This window comes from Alosa alosa, chromosome 4, assembly GCF_017589495.1.
Source record: "Alosa alosa isolate M-15738 ecotype Scorff River chromosome 4, AALO_Geno_1.1, whole genome shotgun sequence".
In the NCBI taxonomy this organism is placed as follows: domain Eukaryota; kingdom Metazoa; phylum Chordata; class Actinopteri; order Clupeiformes; family Clupeidae; genus Alosa; species Alosa alosa.
Window position 1 is genome coordinate 28,161,205 of NC_063192.1, and position 22,261 is coordinate 28,183,465.

At 45.6% G+C, this 22,261-nt stretch overlaps 1 protein-coding gene across 1 annotated transcript in view; it reads right to left on the reverse strand.

Moving 5' to 3' along the window:
* atp2b3b (ATPase plasma membrane Ca2+ transporting 3b) overlaps window positions 1-22,261 on the reverse strand; it is a 40,354-nt gene that overhangs the window by 12,665 nt on the left and 5,428 nt on the right. Inside the window, 18 exon segments of the mRNA XM_048240424.1 lie at window positions 480-691; window positions 1,158-1,371; window positions 2,491-2,682; window positions 4,766-4,872; window positions 5,134-5,221; window positions 5,457-5,636; window positions 6,032-6,266; window positions 6,950-7,191; window positions 10,863-11,105; window positions 11,324-11,538; window positions 12,327-12,491; window positions 13,372-13,413; window positions 15,726-15,851; window positions 17,075-17,200; window positions 18,306-18,497; window positions 18,500-18,524; window positions 18,527-18,564; window positions 20,675-20,872. Of these exon segments, the coding sequence (XP_048096381.1) occupies window positions 480-691; window positions 1,158-1,371; window positions 2,491-2,682; window positions 4,766-4,872; window positions 5,134-5,221; window positions 5,457-5,636; window positions 6,032-6,266; window positions 6,950-7,191; window positions 10,863-11,105; window positions 11,324-11,538; window positions 12,327-12,491; window positions 13,372-13,413; window positions 15,726-15,851; window positions 17,075-17,200; window positions 18,306-18,497; window positions 18,500-18,524; window positions 18,527-18,564; window positions 20,675-20,872 (2,840 nt within the window).

Consider the following 22,261-nt stretch of genomic DNA (forward strand, 5'->3'; position numbering starts at 1 on the left):
CCAACCCAACCCGGCCGAGGATGAGCTCAGCTGTGTGTCTAAGACTACTCAGGGTTCTGTTTTGGGTGTCATACTGGTGGACTAACAAATACCAATCCAAGCACAGCTGCTTATTTTTGACACTCACAGGTCATACCTTACAGTTTACGTAAGCAGATGTTATTTGTCTTTATTCAAGGATGTACGCTTGCTAGGTATAAATAGATGATGTCAATGTCAGTTCACAAGAGCCTGTCCTATGCTGTTCACAAGCATAGCTGTTTTGTTTATCCATTTGTGACAGTAAACTCACAAAATATTTTCCAGAGCCATCAAATAAGGTCTGTTTAGACATGTTTGTCTCACATCATAATATTTACCTGGACTTTCAAAGGCACTTGGGTACCACACACACACACACAGACACACACACACACACACACACACACACACACACACACACACAACACTCACACACACACACACACACACTGTCTCACCTGAATACCGAATGTTCCCAGCACGATGCTGCAGAATATGGGGTTGCTGAAGATGCCGTCAAAGACATTCCTCTCGCCGTGGATCTTGCGGGCGTTGATCTCGTTGAAGAGCTGCATAAGGACGAAGGTGTTGAAGATGATGGTGTAGTGCTCGGAGGGAGGCGAGTGGAGGGGGGCGTTGCGGCCGCTGTCGATGTTGAAGATCTTCTCACCTGAGGAAGCAGAAGGGGGGTTGCAGGTGGGTGGAGGAACAGATATGGAAATGTGCATGTTTGGGAGATGATTCAATGAGCAGATTTGGCGTGTGTACGTGTAATCACATTTGATTTATGAACTGTTTGTGAAGTGTCTAAAGTGAGCTATCTAATTAAAGTGCACAGAAAATCAAAAGCTGTAGAGATCCATTCGCCCCCTTCTCTATAATCTGTCTCTCTCCCACTTGTTCTCTTTCTCCCTCTTTCTTTTTCTTGCTCTCTCTTTCTTTCTCTTGCTCTCTCTTTCTTTCTCTTGCTCTCTCTCTCTAATTTCTCCCAGTCTCAGCGAATGACTCACTTAATGACTGACTCCGCTTCTCAGCATAACTGAACAGTCCACTATTACTGCCTCTACATGGACCCCCCCCATCCCAATCCTCCCCATCCCCATCCCCACACCCGCCAAGCGAGATCATTGCCGTACCGACGAAAAGCAAAGTGAAGATGATGACGAGCTGGTAGATGCCGTGGCCCAGGATGTTCTTCATCATGGTGAGGGAGATGAGCGGGTTGTTGCGGCCGTAGGGCTTCCGCAGTAGCAGGGACTCGGTGGGCGGCTCAGTGGCCAGAGCTAGGGAGGCGAAGGTGTCCATGATCAGGTTCACCCACAGCATCTGCACCGCCTTCAGAGGAGAGTCCTGAGAGAGAGAGATGAGGGAGGAATACCTCAGTATGATAAGGTACAAAGACACAGACAGACAGACAGACAGACAGATAGACAGATAGATAGATAGATAGATAGATAGATAGATAGATAGATAGATAGATAGATAGGAAAGACACAGACAAAAAGAGTTGAATTGTGGTAAAGAGTGACAAGTGATGGTCACAGTGTGTATGTGAACAGGAAATGTCATCTGCACAGTACTACACAGGACCACCAGGGGGCCAAAAGGTTGACATGATACTGTGGGAGACTTACCCTACCCTTCAAAGGCACACTGAGTCATTGAGTCTATTATAGATTATAGACATGATAGAGTCTATTCAATCTACTGTACATCCTGTTTGTGTGCAAGCAGTCTATGGATGTCTCTGTGAACTTGTGCATGTGTGAGTGGGAGTGCCTGTATATCTGTGTGTAAAATTGTGTGTGTGTGTGTGTATGTGTGTGTGTGTGTGTGTGTGTGTGTGTGTGTGTGTGTGCATACATTACTTCCCAACATTACATCTACATACATTACTTTAATAACGCAAAGGGCCTGGAACACGACACACACACACAGCACAGCACATAAAGACATATTTTGAAGTGAATGTGTGTGTGTAGGTGTGTGTGCTGTTATTATGAGTGGGTGTGCAATGCATGTGTGTGTGTGTGTGTGTGTGTGTGTGTGTGTGGGATGGGTGCGTACAGTATGTGTATGTGTGTGTGTGGGTGTGTTTGGGGGTGTGAAAGCACATGTAGCACTTCTATGATGAATGGATGTGCCTGTATACCTATGTGTGTGAAAGAGAAAGCACAAGTAGTACTCCTATGACACTCAAGTAAAAGTCACTATGACTGTGTGTGTGTGTGTGTGTGTGTGTGTGTGTGTGTGTGTGTGTGTGTGTGTGTGTGTGTGTGTGTGTGTGTGTGTGACTGAGTGTGCATATATGTGAAAGGGGGGTAGAAAGAGAGAGAGAAAGAGAGAGAACCTGGAGTACCTGTACGATGCAAGCCTCAGCAGAATCCACTATGACAGACACTACAATAATTTGTTTATGTGTGTGTGTGTGTGTGTGTGTGTGTGTGTGAGAGAGAGAACATACAGTACCTGTGTGATGCAGGCCCCAGTAAAAGCCACTATGACAGCCACCACGTTGACAGTGAGCTGGAACTGCAGGAACTTGGAGATGCTGTCGTACACGTTCCTCCCCCACATCACGGCTTTCACGATGCTGGAGAAATTGTCGTCTGTCAGGATGATGTCAGAAGCCTCCTTGGCCACGTCCGTACCGGCAATGCCCTGAGGGGGGAAGCAGCGATGGAGAAAGACACTCCGCTTGAGAAAAATCTGGAACATTCATTTCCAGTCCACTCCATGCCTCCCAGAAGATCCCGCCGACGCACAAATAGGAAAAGCACTTTTGCCAATATCTCTGCCCGCCAAGCTACGGGATCTCAGATGGGACATTCGAAATGTCAGCCAGACAGATCATCTGACTGGCCCTAAGAGCAAGGGGAGGTTTAAGACGTGAAGGGGATTTACACCAAACCGAGAGCCCAGCCCTACGAAGGAACCAGGGGAAAACTTTGAGAAACACCCTACATGCATCTTGGCTCCTAATAATGAGGCAGGCTAAGCCAGTGCAGATATATGTATCGGACGGCCAATTTGCCATGAGGCAATAACATACACCAACATACAGTATGGCTCCATAAACAGCCAATCGGTCTCGAAGACAAGCACAGATATACCGGTACTCCTATATAACTCCCAGTGTTTGCATTTACTGTCCTTTACAACAGTGCTATAGACTCCTATGCAGTGACAGCCAATTGCAAGGCAAATTGTTGTGCAAGGAGCATTCTAGCCAGAAAAGAACAATATTAGAGAAAAATATAAGAAAGAAATGTCAAAGAAGAAGAATGTTGGTCATATAACTCAGAAAGTGTGTTTGATGTATCACCTTCACGATCAATAAGAAAAACAAAGAAACAGGACACTGGTGTATAAACGTAAAGTGACCTTTCCTACATGCCCTAACAAGACGGGCAGACAATTAGGCTGGAAAATAAGTGTGGCTTCCGCTGCACCTGAGGCTACTGTCAAATCAAAAAACCCAGTGGCCACTGCAGGGCCCCTCAGGGGTGCTCCAGGAAGGGGTGTACAGACTGACTATGTGTTGAAAAGGTTTGTCAAAAAATAAACAAGTGACAGAAGCACAGAAGGTGTCACTGGCAGTCTGCAATGGTCCTATCAAAGAAAAAAGAAGGGGGAAAAAACAACTCTCTGCCGCATGATAATTGAGCAAGAACAAAGATCTCCGTTTCCATTTTTAACATGAGAGAAATCAGGAAGAGCAAGTGAACAACATAACATGCTTCTTGAGCAGTGTTTTATGTAGAACACACTTCTTTCCAAGGCTGTGAGGAAAGTGAGTAGTGACCATATTTATTTAAGTACAGACCAGTACAATAGATCATCCATTACTGCATAGGGAATAACTTCACTTCCTGGATACATTTTAATGCTAAAATGTCTTCTGGTTATGTCATCCAGACCATGTTTTCATATCCACAATGCAAGTCTAGCCTTGGTTAAAATGTTATTTACTTACTGTACTGTAGCACACAGTAGTACTCAGTGCCTTGCATTAGCAGTTGGGTTCTGAAAAACTAATAATGCCCTGCATTAGCAGTTAGGTTGTAAAATAAAAATACTAGTGTCTTAGCATTAATAGTACTATTGCTAGGGCCTTGCATTAGCAGTTGGGTTCTAAAGGGGGGCAGGAACGAAACAAAGAGGGCACAAATCCCTTCAATGCTGAGGTCATGTGGTTACATGCACATGATGTACGACACAGGAGCTTTGGTCAGGAAACTTTTGTGTGTACCTTTTTCACATAGTCCAGTCCACACAGCTTTAAACCCTACAGTACATCACCACCTACTTCTACACTACAGTAGCAATGGACAGGGTTTTTAAAGCCAGTGCTCTTCTGATATCATTTCAGTGTCTGCTTGGCTCGTTTGGCTGGTCAGTGTTGTACATTATACGTTTTTGCTTACCCACCACCAGCCTGGGTCCATCTGTCTGCTTTGGATCTGCTTTTGTGTTGGAAGGACTCAAAATCACTCTTCCTTGCACTCAAATAAAACCAAACACATCCTCAGCCAAGTAAAAGAACAGGCATAATACATGCCTGTCAACATTATGACCAAGTCAACATTGATTGATTTGGTTTACTTAGAAAAATGTAATCTTTGTAATGTAATCTAATGTTTCTGTTATGTCAGTTGTCTTGACTGAATCTCATTTTTAAGTCACTCAGTCTATAAGGAAACTTATAACACTTATGTGATTGACACTCGGATGTTGAACTCACCATAGCAAACCCCACATCTGCTTTCTTAAGAGCGGGTCCATCGTTGGTTCCATCTCCAGTCACAGCCACCACTTGCCTCTGCTCCAAAACAGTGCTGTCAATGATGCCTGCATATGAACACAACAAACATTACCGCCTGCATAGAATCCCATCCAACACTTACATCTACAATCTAAGATGCATTAAACACTGTCGCCAGCACTGACATAATCAACACTGGCATCAACAGCGGTACAATTTGATGTGCGATGACAAATGCAGATATGTTGTGTTTGTTTACAGGGCTGGCAGAGAAGATGCCTGAGCGAATAACACAGGCTCAGAGGTGTCTGGTGCAGACGCCTGACTAAAAATGACTAAACACTGACCTTTGACTAGAGTGTGTTTGTCAGTAGGGGATGACCGAGCCAGAACTCTCAGCTTGGGCCAGATCTTGTCAATCCTTTCCTGTTCAATCTGAAAGACAAAGAGAGAGAGGGAGAGAGATTAAGTTAGGTGCAAAGAGAGACAGAGATAAATAAAAGAGGGAGAGAGAGGGGGAGGGAAAGAAAGAAAGGCATAATGCTCAGTCATAAATAATTCATCACTTACATATAGTCCACTCTGTAGCTTTTAGAGGTACAGGGCAAGGGACAGAGAGATCTTATCCACATCAGCAAACAAGACCAGTGATAAAATTGTCCTAACTCACCTCTCCTTTCTCGTTCCTGATTCGCCGGTTGAATTCCTTGCCGTCGATACACAGGAAGTCATCGCCGGGCTGGATGATGCCGCACTTGGCCGCGATGGCACGGGCCGTGTTGATGTTGTCGCCTGTCACCATGCGGACGGTGATGCCCGCTCGCTGGCATTTGCGGATGGCGTCGGGAACCTGGGGCAAAGAGAGAATTAATGAGACTCAGCGGTCACTCTCAGAATCAGCGGTCACTCTCAGAATCAGGGCGAAATGCACACAAATGCTGATGAGCAGCGAGACACAGCTGACACAGAGATCAAAGAGCAAAATCAACACAGTGCAGTGATGCAGAGAGACACACATGCAAACACACAAACAAACACAAACACACACACACACACACACACACACACACACACACACACACACACACACACACACACACACACACACACAGCATCATGCTCTGTTCCTCTCTCATGCATGAACATGCATAAACATTCAGATACACAGATACACACACACACACTAGCACAAACACACAGGTCCAGACATTCATAGACACACACATGATCTCCCCCTTTCCGTACCTCAGGTCGAACAGGATCCTCGATCCCCACCACGCAGATGCAGGTGAGATCGGTGACTATGTCTGCCTCCTGATCCCAGTCGGGCTCGGGGTTGGCAGGGAAGTCCCGGTAGGCGATGCAGATGGTCCGGAGGCCTTCGCAAGCCATGGGCTCAATCACCTTCTTTACCATCTCCTCGCGGTCTCGTGGTCGGAAACCACGCGCATCGCCACCGGTACCCACAATGGACGAACACCTGTCAGTACCCAGGAGAGAGTGGGCGTTTAGTGGCATAGCTCAGAAGAGAGTGGGTGTTTATTGTTTAGTCATAACACATACAAACACGCTCTGAACAAAAGAGAGCATCCACTAGCTGCCTCCGTGTGCCAATCACACACTCAAAACATGGTGCAGAATTGTATAGAACTAATAATTAGTCTACATAATGCCGCTCTGCTTCATGAAAATGAACAAGGAATTTACTATGCAAGCTGAATGGCGACGCTAAATGGCAATTGGCAAAGTATACGTAATGTATGTCTCCTCAAGCATGGACTCAATCGATCAGTCAATCAAAAGATCACTTACGGCATGGACTTCATTTGTATGCAGTATCCTTGAAATATAAGACCTCTCAACTTTGATTTTTATTACACATACTGTGTTAAATTAGTCTCCTACAGGGCCCTAGCATTATGGTACATTACACTATAACATAAAAAAGTAAAAATTGCATAAATACCACAAATTGTAAAAATGAATTAAACTGTAAAAATAATTATACAGCCATGCTAAAAATCAAACAATGCAAAAAATAAATATATTAGTATAAAATAAATAAATAAGTTAGTATGAAGTAGTTTCATTTCAATGCATGGTGCAACGCTAAGTGTACTGACTCATCCACACTCATCCTCACTGAGACTGCTTCACACTCACTTCTTGAGCAGAATCTCGGAGGCTCCTTTGCTGTAGAGGCGGAAGGAGCGGTCAGGCAGCTGGATGACGGTGCTCATGGACTTGCGGACGGAGTTAAAGGTGTACACCTTGTAGAGCTTCTCCTCGGGGATCTGCTCCCTCACGGGGGCGTAGTCCCGCTTCAGGTCCAGCACGAAGCCCAGCAAGCCACACTCAGTCTTGTTGCCCACCTGCTTGGCCAGGCCGCCCTCGACATCAGGCGGCTGAGAGAACGAGAGAAGAGAGAGAGACGGTGGGAAGACATGCTTTTTAAAAGGCTGATTCACCCTGCTCCCAATGACCTCCAACAAACACAAGGGCTGCAGTATGGTGGGGGAAAGCTAGAACGATTCCGACACCCCTGCACTGATGGGATCCTCATGGAACATCTTAAGAGTAATAGGAAAGAAAAGCGCCACACTGCTTGATCCATGGTAGAACCAATTTATTAATAAATTGACGTTTATTCAACTGAGTGAACATAGAACGGCATCATAAGAGCATATAAGATAATAGAAGATCATATTTTCTTTCATAAGACCCAACATTTTTAGCAGTAACCATGAAGAAAATACACATAGTGAATAGTCAACAGCTGCTTGGTACAGCTGAATAAGTTAGGGCTTTACAAACAGTCTAAATCTTATAATAATTATGACCGCCGTGCAGCGAAGCGGCGGTCATATAGGATTAGTCAGATGGTTTTTTTTTTTCTTTTCGCATGTCCAAATTTCCGTCAAGGATTCCCGGGACACTGTAAGACCGGGGTACACGAAACTTGGTGGGCATGTAACCCCACATGGATAGCATGGAACCATCGTTTTTCGTTTTGATCTGTAGCCCCATGGCCCTTGATCTGTAGGGCCATGTCAACTCATTCCATAACCACTCATTTCATGTATAGCGCCACCTAGTTAAACACAAAAAAGTAAAAATGAGGTGTTCAAATCGCAGGTAATCGCAGGTATTTGTGACCTAACATAGTCAAAACTGCACGAAATTGGAAGTGTAGGATCATTATGACACCCTCTGAATGCACGCCAAGTTTCGTGGAATTCCGTTCATGGGGGGCCACACAATAAATTAATTTATGTTACTATACACCAACTGGCCTAGGAGGTCCACCTTTTTTTTGTATGTTGGTCTTAAGGGGGCATGTCAACCTATCCCATTACCACTTATTTCATGTCTAGCGCCACCTAGTTAAAAATTAAAAAGCAAAACATTAGGTGTTTTCATCACAATATCTCTGGCTGACATGGTCAAAACTGCACGAAATTGAAAGTGTAGGATCATTATGACACCCTCCGAATGCATGCCAAGTTTTGTGGACTTTCGTTCATGTGGGGCCTTACAATAAAATAATTTATGTGTACATTTAGTGACCGTGACACCAACAAAGGATTCCGGGACACTGAAAGCCCGATACATTTAAACTTGGTGGGCATGTAACCCCACATGGATAGCATGGAACCACCGTTTTTTGTTTTGATCTGTAGCCCCCCCGCTGGACTGGACTCCCCGAAAGGAGGGTAGGGCAGACACAGTTTTCTGTGAATATCTTGAGAACCGTAGGGCCTAGGATGACCAATTTTTTGCGTATGTTTGCCTCCAGGGGTCATATAAACCCATTCCATGTGCAGACATGTGCATAAACAGATACACACGCACACACATACATTCACAGTAATCCTACGTATGACACATACTCACACAGTAGACATATATACGCATGCATGCACACACACAGGAACATAAACAGGCAAACACACAAGCACATGCACGCACACACACACACCCACCCACCCACACACACACATAAACGTAAACATGTAAACGCACACATGCACACAATTCAAGAATTTCTCAGAATTATGAACAGGCAAGATGGGGGTGGGGTTGTATAAAATGTATTTTACATGTGAAATCTATGAACTAATCATGTTTTGGTACTTGTTGTCTAGCAGATACCAGTGAGAATTGAGTGTGCATAATGCAATTCAGTGGGACAGTTAGAATCATATATGCCTTTCAGCGTGACTTATTTTTGTGGAAAACATGTGCTGGACTGGGCGGCGGTCATATTTTGTACCGCTCTGCGGTACATCTAGTTTGTATAAGGTTGAGATGGATGAGTTGCAATAGGTTGCAGTTTGGCCTTCTTTGGAAAAGACCATTTTGTATAAGCTTAAAGTGAATGCATTCATGTCTGTGTGTATTATTCTTGAGAATTGAACCCAAGACCAATGATGCTTCCGGAGACAATGGTTTGACAATTGGTAAGAGGGCTAAAATACCTGGCTTACATTCCATCTGAAGAGACACTACAGTAGATGGCCATCAACGAGATTATAAAGATGGTCCATAAGCAAACAAAAGATGAAACTGAGGCCTAACAGATGTGTATACTACTCCATCCATTCACAACCTTGGAGGACACTTCAGCCTGGTCTAAGAGACTCCATTACAGGCACACAACTGCCCACAGCCTGCATTAATGTTTGTTTAGTATCTAGATGCAATCTGAATAAGCTTTAGCTGGATTACATTTGCACATCATAATAACATACAGTATATCTTTATATTCAACACATCTGAAATAATTGTGATTACTGTATTTCCCCTGTCCTTGTCCTATGCAAGCATCCTTTGTTTATCCTTGAATTCAGTGACCAGGTGTGAAATGTTAATGTTTGTAGAACAGCATGTGTCCATGCCTCTGAAGGACTTCCCAGGAAAGGGGGAAGTTTTAATTAAAAGACAATAGAAGCTGGCCAGACTTGATGTCACCCAAAAGGCCACATTAATATTTAAACTTAAACTTAAATTTGGTAGACTGCTTCTGTATAGTCAGAGAATACTGAGATACTGGTGAAATCCATGATGGGGTGAAACAAACATGTACTTCTCTCCCTTGAGGGCCACTGGCCCCTCATTGAAAAGAATAAAGCCTGGATACTGATCTTACATCGTCCTGATTGAGTCTTAAGAGAAATATGGTAGTAAAAATATACTATCACATCTCTCTTTAGTGTCAATGAGATCTGATTTCACCTCACAGCATGCTTTGTATTGTGCATGTTTTTATTCCAGGAAATCTTAACATGACGTCTCAATGGCCCTAAAATAATAGAAGAAGCCATCCGAGGTAGCTAAGTGTTGCAGGGAGGCTAAACCTGGCTTGTAACTGAAGAATTCTATTTGCACTGCGTCTGCTGCAACAATTTGCTTCCACTATGATGTAGTGTAACTAGTTACACCAGAAGCGATAGCGGCGTGTACGTTCAAAAAAATTAGACCAGTTCTCTAAAACAATTTTTACGCTCTGTGAACCAAGTGCTTCAGTTGCAGACCCGGTGCAGCCTGGGGGATAAGACACTGACCGGAGGCTTAGGGTATGTCATGCAGTGGCATAACGCTCATTAATTATTATCGTACAGTTAGAGCAACTTCAGTTTCAGCCATTTCATTAGTTATGATTATGTTATGACCAGATAGAAGCCCACAGGCAGCAGTTCACAGGACCTGAATACAATGCTACTGCTGGATTCTGATGGTCATCTGGTCACATTCCACTCCAGTAACCAAAACTGAATAGAGATTTAAACTAAATCAACCCATCTGGACCCTCACCGTGATCTTGGGTGTGTTGCAGGCACTGTTGCTGCTCACAGTGGTCTCCACAGTATTAGGATATTACTTAATGTTACTGCCAGACAATGTGTTTAGATGTGTTAAACAGGATCTGATCACAATGCACCATGGGTATGTATTGTCTACAGGTATTTTTTGATGCAAGTCAAGTACCATTATCTGATCATATTCCTGTAACACATGATAATTTCAGCTCTAAAGTTACTTGCGACTTTAACCACGGTGTGCTTGGCCCCCTCACCATGATCTTGGAGGTGTAGGCACTGTTGACGGCGATAGCACTGACAAGGGTCTCAAGAATGTTGGCGTTGACCTGGCTGGGGTCTGGCACCTCTCGGAAGTGCTGGTCACCCATATAGGCCTGCACCACAGTCATGCGGTTGGTGGTCAGTGTGCCGGTCTTGTCGGAGCAGATGGCTGTGGCGTTGCCCATGGTCTCACAGGCATCCAGGTGGCGCACCAAGTTGTTGTCCTTCATCATTTTCTGGTTGAGGGAGAGAGAGAGAGAGAGAGAGAGAGAGAGAGAAGAGAGAGAGAGAGAAGAGAGAAAAGAGAGGAGGAGAGGGGAAAGGTAAGGTACTGTAATTCTTAATGCTAATGCTGGGCGCTAACCTTGAATGCTTTCTTATATCGACTTAAGCATGCAGACATGCATGCACACACACACACACACACACACACACACACACACACACACCTTACCTTCACAGAGTAAGCGAGAGAGATGGTCACAGCCAGGGGCAGGCCCTCGGGTACAGCCACCACCAACACAGTCACTCCAATGATGAAGAACTTCACAAAGTACTGAACGTAGACTGGTGTGCACTCCGCAAGCCACTGACGGCCTTCCACCACAAACGTCTCAATCACAAAGTACAAAACCAGGATGATCACCGTAATGGCCGACATGACCAGACCTGGGCAACAAGAACAGAGAAAAGAAGGGTTAACTATCCACACTCAGCCTCAGGATGTGAGGACACAGCAGTATATGGGGTAAAGCCGGATCTAGTCTGAATTTGACAGGATTGTCCAAATGCAAAGGTGCTGGAAGTAAACAATACTGCCTGAGATCAGCAGCCGTTAGCATAACTAGCACCACCGCTAACAGAGTCATGCGTTTGGCTCAACAGACCATAATGCTTTTGGTTATTCCATTGTTGTGAGCCTGGGTTTGAGCCCACATGGGTATTACTGGTCAAGACTCAAAAACTCATATCAACACCCGAACAAGGAAATGACAAGAAGAAGTGAACACATGATTAGTTAACAGTGATGGGCAAGCTACTTACAAAATGTACCTTAAATGTAGTTTAAAAGGAGAAATCCAGCTATTTTTTATACAGATCTCTGCTTCTCAAGGTCACTGAGTACTGTCAGTACAAAAAAAAACAATTGGTAAAGCAACCAGGTAGCAGCAGCTACACTCTGGGGGCATGAACATTGGGGCTCATGAACATGCCCCCAGAGTGTAACACTGTAGCTGCCTGGAAACTCTAACTGACAGTACTCGCGACCTCATTTAAAAGTAAAACTTTTAAGCTTATAGAGTAGCTTGTAGCTTGTAGAGTAGCTTGTAGCTTTGCTCTCTACATTTTGCCCATCACTGTTAGTTCAGCTCCTCTCCTTCCCTCTCACTGTGGTGCTGTGTAAACTCTCCACTCTTGATGTTTAAGTCCTCTTCGTAGGCCACACGTGTGCTCACCTGCTTTGCCTATCTGCACGGCCAACTTGGTCAGCTTGCCCTGCAGGACGGACTTCTCCTTCTTGGGCACGCTGGTTTTCTTCTTCGTGCCGTCCTCCACCTCGCCGCCTTCCGCGCTCTTCAGAGGCTGCATCTCCATGGCAACGGCTCCGTCCTGCTTCTTGGCTGGGTGGGCGGGATGCGAGTTTGTGTCATTACATACGGACAACACATTGGTCACGTTACAACTCAGCGACAAGGCACTCCTTGTCAAACCCCATTATGCTGAGCAGGGTCGGCTATGGTACCGTTATGTAACTAGGACCAAAACAGGATCCTCAGAAATGACTGTGACCAATCTACTGTGGCCAGTACTTTACATTGGTTCCTTATGTCATTGCTAGTAGCAATAGATGCTTCCAAACTCGCATATGAAAACCACAGCACCCAAAGGGGACTTGTTCAAGACAGTAGTGGACACATACACACACACATAACTTACATACAAACATATATATTCACAGATATACAATACATTGACAGGTATTTGAAATGAAAGCACATTAAATGACATGATCAACTCCCTAACCTGGTAAACATCTCCCCATCTCTGTACAGCTAAAAGCAGGAGCTTTGATAGCAGCTCGGCCTTGGGCATATCTAGCCTTGATCTGGTCTGTGTATGGCCCAGTTCCTGGCCAAATCTGACTATAAGTGGGCTGCAATCGTGGGAAATTGTGATGGTTATGCACATTGTTGTCATCCCTTTTGATGCGAACCCGGAAATTCTGTGATTTCACAGAGTTAATTTGATTTGGACGATAGTATCTGTGACACCGCTGATCTGCCTTCTCTCTTCACTATCACGTTTAATTTAATTAGGCTCGTCTTCGGCCGCGCGATCACATCATAGATTCTCACTCTCTCTCTTTCCCTCTCGTTGTCTTTCTTTCTTTTTTCTTTCTTTCTTTCTCTCTTTCCTTCTCTCTTTCTCTTTTCCACTCTTCATTTCTCTCACCTCCCCTTCTGACAACCTGCCTCATCTGGTGAACATTCACTCTAGTACCTTTATTCTGATTGGTCTCCACTGCCGCATCTGGTTGCTTGCCTGTGAAAAAGAGAGAGAGGGGAGGGAGGGAGGGAGAGAGAGAAAGAGAGAGAGAGAGAGAGAGAGAAAGAGAGAGAGAGAGAGAGATGGGGGGACAGAGAGCAACAGACGGAGGCAGCATGAGGGACCATGAAGCACACAGTGTAACTGAATGGCAAAGAGGAGGGACACAACATCAAGACACATGGGACAGGGGACAACAATGCCTAAAACGACAATGACACTCACACTACATACAAACATAGACACATGCACGCACCCACACGCTCGCTCGCGCGCGCGCGCGCACACACACACACACACACACACAGGTAGCACATAAACAGAGAAATGTTTGTACAGAGGGCACCAGGCCGCCCCTGACCATTGTCCTTCAACCCGTCGCCATGGCGACACACTGCAGGCTATGATGGGATCTCATGGCCATGTGATCGACCATCATAGCACACGAGACTCTGGAGTTAGTGGGGTTGAAGTGGGGTATGGTGGGGTTGTGTGACATACCGTTGGTGATGGTGCTCTGTTTGCCTGCCTCAGCGGACTGTGAGGGCATGAAACTACTGTCCCTGTTGGGAGGGGGGGGTGGTAACATTAGTGGGGTTATTTGGGCAAAGGTGTAAAAACGTGGTGGGTGGGTGGGTGGGTGAGGGTTGTGGGGGTCAGAGAGAAGGATAAATAAAAGGTGGAGAAAACAGAACAAAAACAAAAGAAAAGAAAATAAGAGCAGTGAACATGTGAACCAGCATGACTGCAGAGTGACACGAAAGACTCCCACTGTAAAGCATTGTGTGGAGCTTTTCAGGTGATCCCAGAGGGAGAGCAAAATAAAAACCAGAAATGTGGCAAAAAAATTACGCCTTTGAAAAATCCACACAAAGAAATCATCAAATGTTGATCTTAGAAAACGACAAAAAAAAACTTCTGAGAACGTCATCCGAAACCATCCTACATCATGGTTTGGGAACTGTCAAACACAGCCTCAATAACCTTGCTGCTAACTTTCATGTGCCCCGCTCATGAATAAATGCAAATCGGAGGGGGGAAAAGGTTCCCCATCGTCTGTTCCATTGTAAATATGGAACAAGGCTCCTTTTCAGGGAAAAAGCACCGATGGGTTTTAATAGAGAGATAAACAGAGAGAAATGGGACCTCCTACAGGCTCACGCCGGATCCCAACCAGATCAGGGCCAGATCTGGGATCAGTCTGGACCAGATTCAGCTCCTGTCAGGAAACGGTACTTCTCGCGTCATGCACTTCAGTCACTCTCTCTACCTCTACATATGTTTCTCCTTCCTTCCCTCCCTCTCTCTTCTCTCCATTACCTCTCTCTCTCCCTCTCTCTTCTCTCCATTACCTCTCCATTACCTCTCTCTCTCCCTCTCTCTTCTCTCCATTACCTCTCTCTCTCCCTCTCTGTTCAAATTCTCTCCCTGTGTTTCTCTCTTTTACACTTGCTCTGTCACTCTACCTCTTTCTTCCATTCCATCCCTTTCTGATTCTTCTTTTCTTTCCATCACTCTTTCTCTTACCCATCCTTTCACTTTCAGATGATCTCTCATTCACTTGCTCTTGCTCCACCTGTCCCCCTCCCACTTCCTCTGCAGACCTCTCTCCCTCTCTCTCTCCCTCTCTCTCTCTCTCTCTCTCTCTTTCCCCTTTCTCTCCCACCTCTACCACTCCAACACACCTCCCTCCTTCTCTCTCTCTCTCTCTCTCTCCCTCTCTCCATCCCTGTCTCAATAATTGATCAGCGTCTCCCAGTATAACTCCCTGTCCCGCGCGCACGCTCCCGCTCACTGCAGTGGATGGCGGGTGGCAGCGGGCAGGAGGAGAGGATCCGTGTTGAATTATCCATGAGTCTCAGACTTTCAGACGAGGGCTCGGAGACGAGAGGCTGCACAAACACTCCCTCCCTCCCTTCCTCCCTCGCTCACTTGCTCACTTGCTCCTGTGCCTCTCTGCTGCCTCTGTCTTCTTCTATTTCATTCATAAAAAACAGCCCAGCCACACCACAGCCCTGGGATTCAGCTATGATCCTGTCTGTAGCCTCCTGCACACTCGCTTAATCCCTGACTGCAATGGCAAACACCACTCTTGATGTATTGAAATCGAGAATTTTTTTTGTATGTCTAGAGTTAGACATACAACCCCCCACCCCATAGTTTCTTGAAATGACTGGTGTTTTTTCTGCTGTGTAAGCATATCTGTGTGTGTGTGTGTGTGTGTGTGTGTGTGTGTGTGTGTGTGTGTGTGTGTGTGTGTGTGTTCTGCCTGCACTGCGAGCGACCTGTTTGGGCTGGTCCTCTCCTACCTTTCTTCTCCTTCTTCTCCTCCTCTCCCTCTCCGGCTCCGAGCAGAGTGAAGATGATCCCAGTCTGAGAGTTCACTCCCACAGCCGTCACCAGCATTCTCCCCGAGCCCTCCATCACATGGGTGCCTGACAGAGACAGGGATGGAAGGAGTGAGAGAGATGGAGAGATAGATAGAGATAGAGAGATAGATAGATAGATAGATAGATAGATAGATAGATAGATAAATAGATAGATAGATAGATAGACAAACAGACATAATGGAACCAAACCGTAAATGGACTTTCACATATACAGATACACACACAAACACACACACACACACGCACACACACACACACAGACACACACACACACACACACAAATGGCATGCCAATTATCTCCCTAAATAAGATGCTAGTCTACAGACTTGCACATCTTCCTTTTCCAGAAATCCCCAAATTAAAGTAGACAGAATCATGTTTGGCTTTCTAAAAATATCCGCTGGGGATGAACGAAGCTGGCGCTGGCGTTTGTGAGCGCAGCTCAGGATGCAGGGAACTCAGAGATCTGATTATGCACATCTGGATCTGTCCCCCGTCTCTCTTTCACCCGCATCGACACACACAGCACCAGGAAGGTCACCAGCTGGGCTACACAGCTGGTGACCTTCGCGGGACGGTAAAGAGGCCTTTTGCTTTATTGCTGGCCATACACATGTACAGTACAGGTGCACTATCTCAGGAGGATGGTATCACATTTTGGGCTATGAGCATGGGAGTGTTTATCACCTGCCTCCCTGCTCATGGTGGTTTTGTGTGTGTGTGTGTGTGGATGTGTGTGTGAGAGAGAGTTTGTGTTTGTGTGTGTGTGTGTGTGTATGTGTAATGCAAATAAATGCCCCACTTCTGTTAAGGGCCCAGGCAATTTTCTTCTACCAGCCCTTTCACAAGACACACACAGCAACACAAACAAGCACACACATACTTGCTCATAGCTCATATGTAAATAGAAAAAATGTCATGCAATCAAGCAGCTACGTGTACAATCAATACCACAGACGTCCCTTCCAGCATCCAAGCAATACAATGTAAGAATTGGTATTTAGATCCCTTGGCGTACATTTTCAACACACTGCGTGGGTACCCATTTGGCACTAAGGTGGCTCACGAAACTCACAACATTTCAGGCACGCATGGGCAGAGATGTCATTCTCCGTACTATACTGTAAGTCAAATTATCATTAAAATGTGATCTAAGTTGTTATTTTAAGATCAAGAAGCAACATAGAGTAGCTTTCAAATGCAGCTTTTAAATGCTAAAATGTAGTACTGTGGTATTCCTAACAAAAGCCAAGAGAAAGCAGCTCACCAGAGAGGAGCATTGGGTCCTTATCGGCAGACTTGCGGACATGATCAGACTCCCCCGTTAGGGAGCTCTCATCAATCTTCAGGTCGTTGCTTTGAACCAGGATACCATCGGCTGGCAGGAGGTCACCTGTCAGAGGAGAGGAGAGCGGAGGAGAGGAGGATCAGCAGAGAAGTGGAGGAGAGGAGAGGAGAGGAGGAGAGGAGGAACAGCAGAGGTGTGGAGGAGAGGAGAGGAGAGAGAGGAGGAGAGAAGGAACAGCAGAGGTGTGGAGGAGAGGAGAGGAGAGGAGGAGAGGAGGAACCGCAGAGGAGTGGAGGAGAGGAGGAACAGCAGAGAAGTGGAGGAGAGGAGAGGAGAGGAGAAGGAACAGCAGAGGAGTGGAGGAGAGGAGGAACAGCAGAGAAGTGGAGGAGGAGAGGAGAGGAGGAGAGGAGGAACAGCAGAGGTGTGGAGGAGAGGAGAGGAGAGGAGGAGAGGAGGAACAGCAGAGGAGTGGAGGAGAGGAGGAACAGCAGAGAAGTGGAGGAGAGGAGAGGAGAGGGAACAGCAGAGGAGTGGAGGAGAGGAGAGGAGGAGAGGAAAAGAGGAGAGGAGCGGAGGAGGAACAGCAGAGGAGATCAGAGGAGAGGAAGAAAAGCAGAGGAGAGGAGAGGATAAGAGAAGGAACAGGAGAGGAGAGCGAAGGAGAGGAGGAACAGCAGAGGAGAGGGAGAGAGGAGAGAATGTCACTGGATGTATTTAAGGGGATTTCAAAAGGCCTGGCTCAGTGTTTGAAATCAAGTTAAACTCTCTTGGATATCCAACATACTGTGATAAAAATGGCAAAATGTGAAACATCTATGTCTCCTGCAATGTCCATAAATATATCTCAGATAAATAAAGAAATGAACACCTTTTTTTTTTTGATGGAAAAGGAATGTGGGCCACATTACTGCCTGTTTGAATAAAAATAGAGCTGTATCTACTGATATAAATATTTTCAGGGATATTTTAGCCTGCGGTACACAAATAAAGAATGTTCTGCAATGTACAGTATATGCTTTTTGCTAAACCCACAAAATTTCCAAACGCTCCCAGAAGTGGACTCTACCGGTTCATTCAGCCCTAGTTAACAAGAATCATTAAACATAATTAGGCATCATTAAAATACTGCGTTTGGGGGGTTTGCAGGAGGAGTTTGATGTGTGTGTGTGTGTGTGTGTGTTTGTGCAATGGGGGGCTGCAGACTGACCGTATTTAACCTGGGCCATGTCCCCAACCACCATCTCAGCCACGGGGATCTGGATGACGTTGCCATTGCGCACCACGGCGAACCGCTGCTCCTGCTCGATGCGGCTCTGCAGCCCGCGGAACTGCTTCTCCTTGCTCCAGTCGTTGAAGGCCGTCACCAGCACCACACAGATGACAGACAGCAGGATGGCGGCCCCTCGATCCAGCCCGCCTCCGCCTCGCACCCTCGTCCTCCGCACCACTTTGCACATTCCCGCAGGCTGGGTTGGGGTAGGGGCAATCAAGATCATGTAGATGAGTCCAAAGGGTCATCGCAAATTTTTCTCATGATAAAAAAAATAACCCTGCACGGGTTTCAACTGATCTGACAATCAACTGAGGGAGTTGACCTTTACTTGGAGTTGCACTTTTGCAACTTCTTCCACAGGCTCAAAAGGCATGTAGCCTTTTGGTAGAACCACCCACTAGCAAAGCTATGCCGATCCCGATCCCGATCCCATGGGTTTAGTTTCCAGGGTGCACACGTACAGCACTGATTATGTGTATGTCTTCCTGGCAGTGCGGTTCAGTCTGACTAAACTGGCTGGTCAATAAGTGAACTGCATTTCTTAAATGTGTTCCTAACTTAAGAAGGCTACACAATCATGCATTAAATGAATTCAACGCAGTAAGCTAATTGAGAGATTTAGATTAAAATGTTCGTATATATTTGATAAACAAAACAATGATGTCTTCCCACTTACATCTGGTCTATTCATGAACCCACTGATTTTCTCCATACAACATGACCACAGAATTCTAACGTTTCTCTTCATTCCAACAGTATTTCCTTTCCTCTCATTTTACCTACCACCCCTCCCCTCTCTGTTCTGTCTACTTCCGCTCTCTCTCTCTCTCTCTCCCTCCCTTCCTTACTTTACTTTCCTCCCACTCACCCACCCACTCACCCACTCACCCACTCACTCACTCATTCCTCAGCATCACTCCTCCACCCACTCTGTCTCTCACTCTCCATCTCTCTCTCTCTCTCTCTCACACACACTATCCTCACATCCGGCTTACCACCGTTTACATGTATTCAATTCTTATTAATTTTGCCCACACAGACTCGGTACACAAAGTCCACTTCTCATTCGCACACATCCAGTCCGTATGGGGCGCATACTGGAAAGCAAAAACTCCATCAACTGGCTCTGTTTGCAGCTTGATCTATCCGGATGATCGTCAACTTCTCACATCCTTTTCACAACCTAGTTTTGATGTTAAACCCTCGCTTCTCTCTTTCTCTCACTCCATGCTCCTGTCCTCCTCTCCTCTGCTCTCTAGCCCTCTCCATCTCTCTTTATCGATTCGGAGACACCATATTTTATTCATTTGCTCCCTTCCTCCATGCACTTTTTCTTCGTTCCTCTGCCTATGTCCTTCTATCCCTCCTTCAAGCCCTCCACTTCCCATCAGTCAGACCCAATGAGTTCGCTTTCCTCCGTTTGATGTTGGAATCTGAGAAAATCTGCATCCATCATTCCTAAAGAGTTGCAGAGTTAAAGTAGAAACGCTATCAGACTCACAAGTCAGTCTACGCAGTCTGATCTGCCGACCTCTCTCTCTCCCCTCTCTCTTTCCTTCTCCTTTCCTCCCACTCACCCACCCACTCACCCACCTGGAATTCCACTCACTCATCGTTCCTCAGCATCGCTCATCACCCACTCTGTCTCATATCCGTCTCCTCTCTCTCACACACACTATTCTCACATCCACGTTACCACCGTTTTGCATGTATTCAATTTTATTAATTTTTGCCCACACAGACTCTCGTTTTCAAAGATCACTTCTCATTCGCACACATCCAGTCCATTGTAGCGATGCTGGAAAGCAAAAACTCCATCAACTGGCTCTGTTTGCGGCTTGATCTATCCGGGATGATGGCCAATCCTCACATCCTTTCTACAACCTGGTTTTGATATTTAAACCCTTTCTCTCTTTTCTCTCACTCCATGCTCCTGTCATCCTCTCCTCTTCTAGTCTGGCCTCTCCATCTCTCTTTATCGATTCGGAGACACCATATTTTATTCATTTGCTCCCTTCCTCCATGCACTTTTTCTTCGTTCCTCTGCCTATGTCCTTCTATCCCTCCTTCAAGCCCTCCACTTCCCATCAGTCAGACCCAATGAGTTCGCTTTCCTCCGTTTGATGTTGGAATCTGAGAAAATCTGCATCCATCATTCCTAAAGTTGCAGAGTTAAAGTAGCAGAAACTATCAGACTCCTGATCAGTCTACCAGTCTGATCTGTCGGCCTCTCTCTCTCTCCCTCTCTCTCTTTCTCTCTCCTTTCCTCTCCTCTCTCCGCAGCTCTCTGTGCATGCCCTTACCTTCGGTCTCATCCCCTGGTGGCTGGTAGAAGGACAGGGCCAGGGAGATGATAGCGGCGATCTCCAGGATGATTAGGGTGACGTCCTGGAGCGCCTCCCACACCAGCGCCAGGAAGGTTTTGGCCTTCTTCGGGGGGATGAAGTTCTGGCCGAACGCCTGCCCGCGCTTCTCGAGGTCCGCAGGATGCCCCGACAGGCCTGGAGAGAGTGGGAAATGGAAACAAACACACACACACACACACACACACAAGCACAGGTTAACATCCCCGTAGGCTGTGGATGTTCTAAACCATTACATTCTCCCCCACCAGACTTAATCAACATGCAGACGCCCACATACCATCCAGATCAATATCCGTACCTTGTGCTCTTATACAGTTCCTATCACTATGACTTCAATGCACATATGCACTGCACACTATTTATGCAACATCCTACTAATACTACGATCGCTAACACTTATTTAAAGCAAAGTGCTGCTCTTCTTGGTCCCAAGAAACCATTAAAACTCAATACTGCTGTGGCGAACTAACTTCATGATGATTCTTGCAGAATTAAACTGAAAGATTTTTTTGTGAGAATCTAGTGAATACCTTTCACTCAAAATCAACATAGCTTATTTTTGACATACCAGTCATAAATAGAGATATAATCCCACACCTCCATGTTGAACTGGTCAGTATATTGCTGTCTAATGCCCACAGCTATTACAAAATGTTAGTTTTATCATGGTGTCATATGTAATGGCATTTCTAACATAATTGTGAATATGTTACAATTTCATATGCTCTGCAGAACAGATAACCTGCTGTATAATATCTAGTATTATTGAAAAACAGGAATAATCTTGAACTCTAAACCATATCCACTATATGCAGCAGCTAAGTGGTGCACTAAGTGCCTTCTTCTGCTTATGATTGCAAATACCATACTGTATATCACTTCAAACATCCACAAGCCCTTCTGCTGTTATCACACCGTCCATCAGCAATGCACTACATCTGCTATGACAACATCCATCCATTTTATTCAATCAATCCATTTTCATCAGGCCTTGGTCAGATTGCCAGATAAGAGCAGAGAGTAGAACAGAGACTGCAGGACAGGGCCAACAGAGCTGATTCCTGCCAAAAACTCAAGGTGCGAGGTACAAGACTGCAACACAAACTACAACATGGTTAAACCACTCTATCTCTCTCTTTCTCTTTCTCTCTCTCTCTCTCTCTCTTTGTCTTTCCCTCACACATAGCATAGCAAGCATGCAGTTTCCATGGTGATGAAGACATCAAGCACAAAATCGTGTGGGGCTCTTCAACTTCCTGTCTTGAGGAACCTTTTCGCCCAGCTACAGATGATATCACCTCACACACAGCAGTCCAGTACATAGAGTAAACAGATTTTTGATTGGCCAGCAGTTATGGCAGCTCTCTCTCTCTCTTTCTCTCTCTCTCTCATTCTAGGAGAGAGAGCTGCGTTTTGGGTCTTTCTTTTAACCTTGGATTTGGGCTTGAAAACTTGGCCACAAAACTGGTTCAGTCTAGTCGCGAATGTCTGATGAGTAACGATGCAAATTAAGGTCACAGCAGA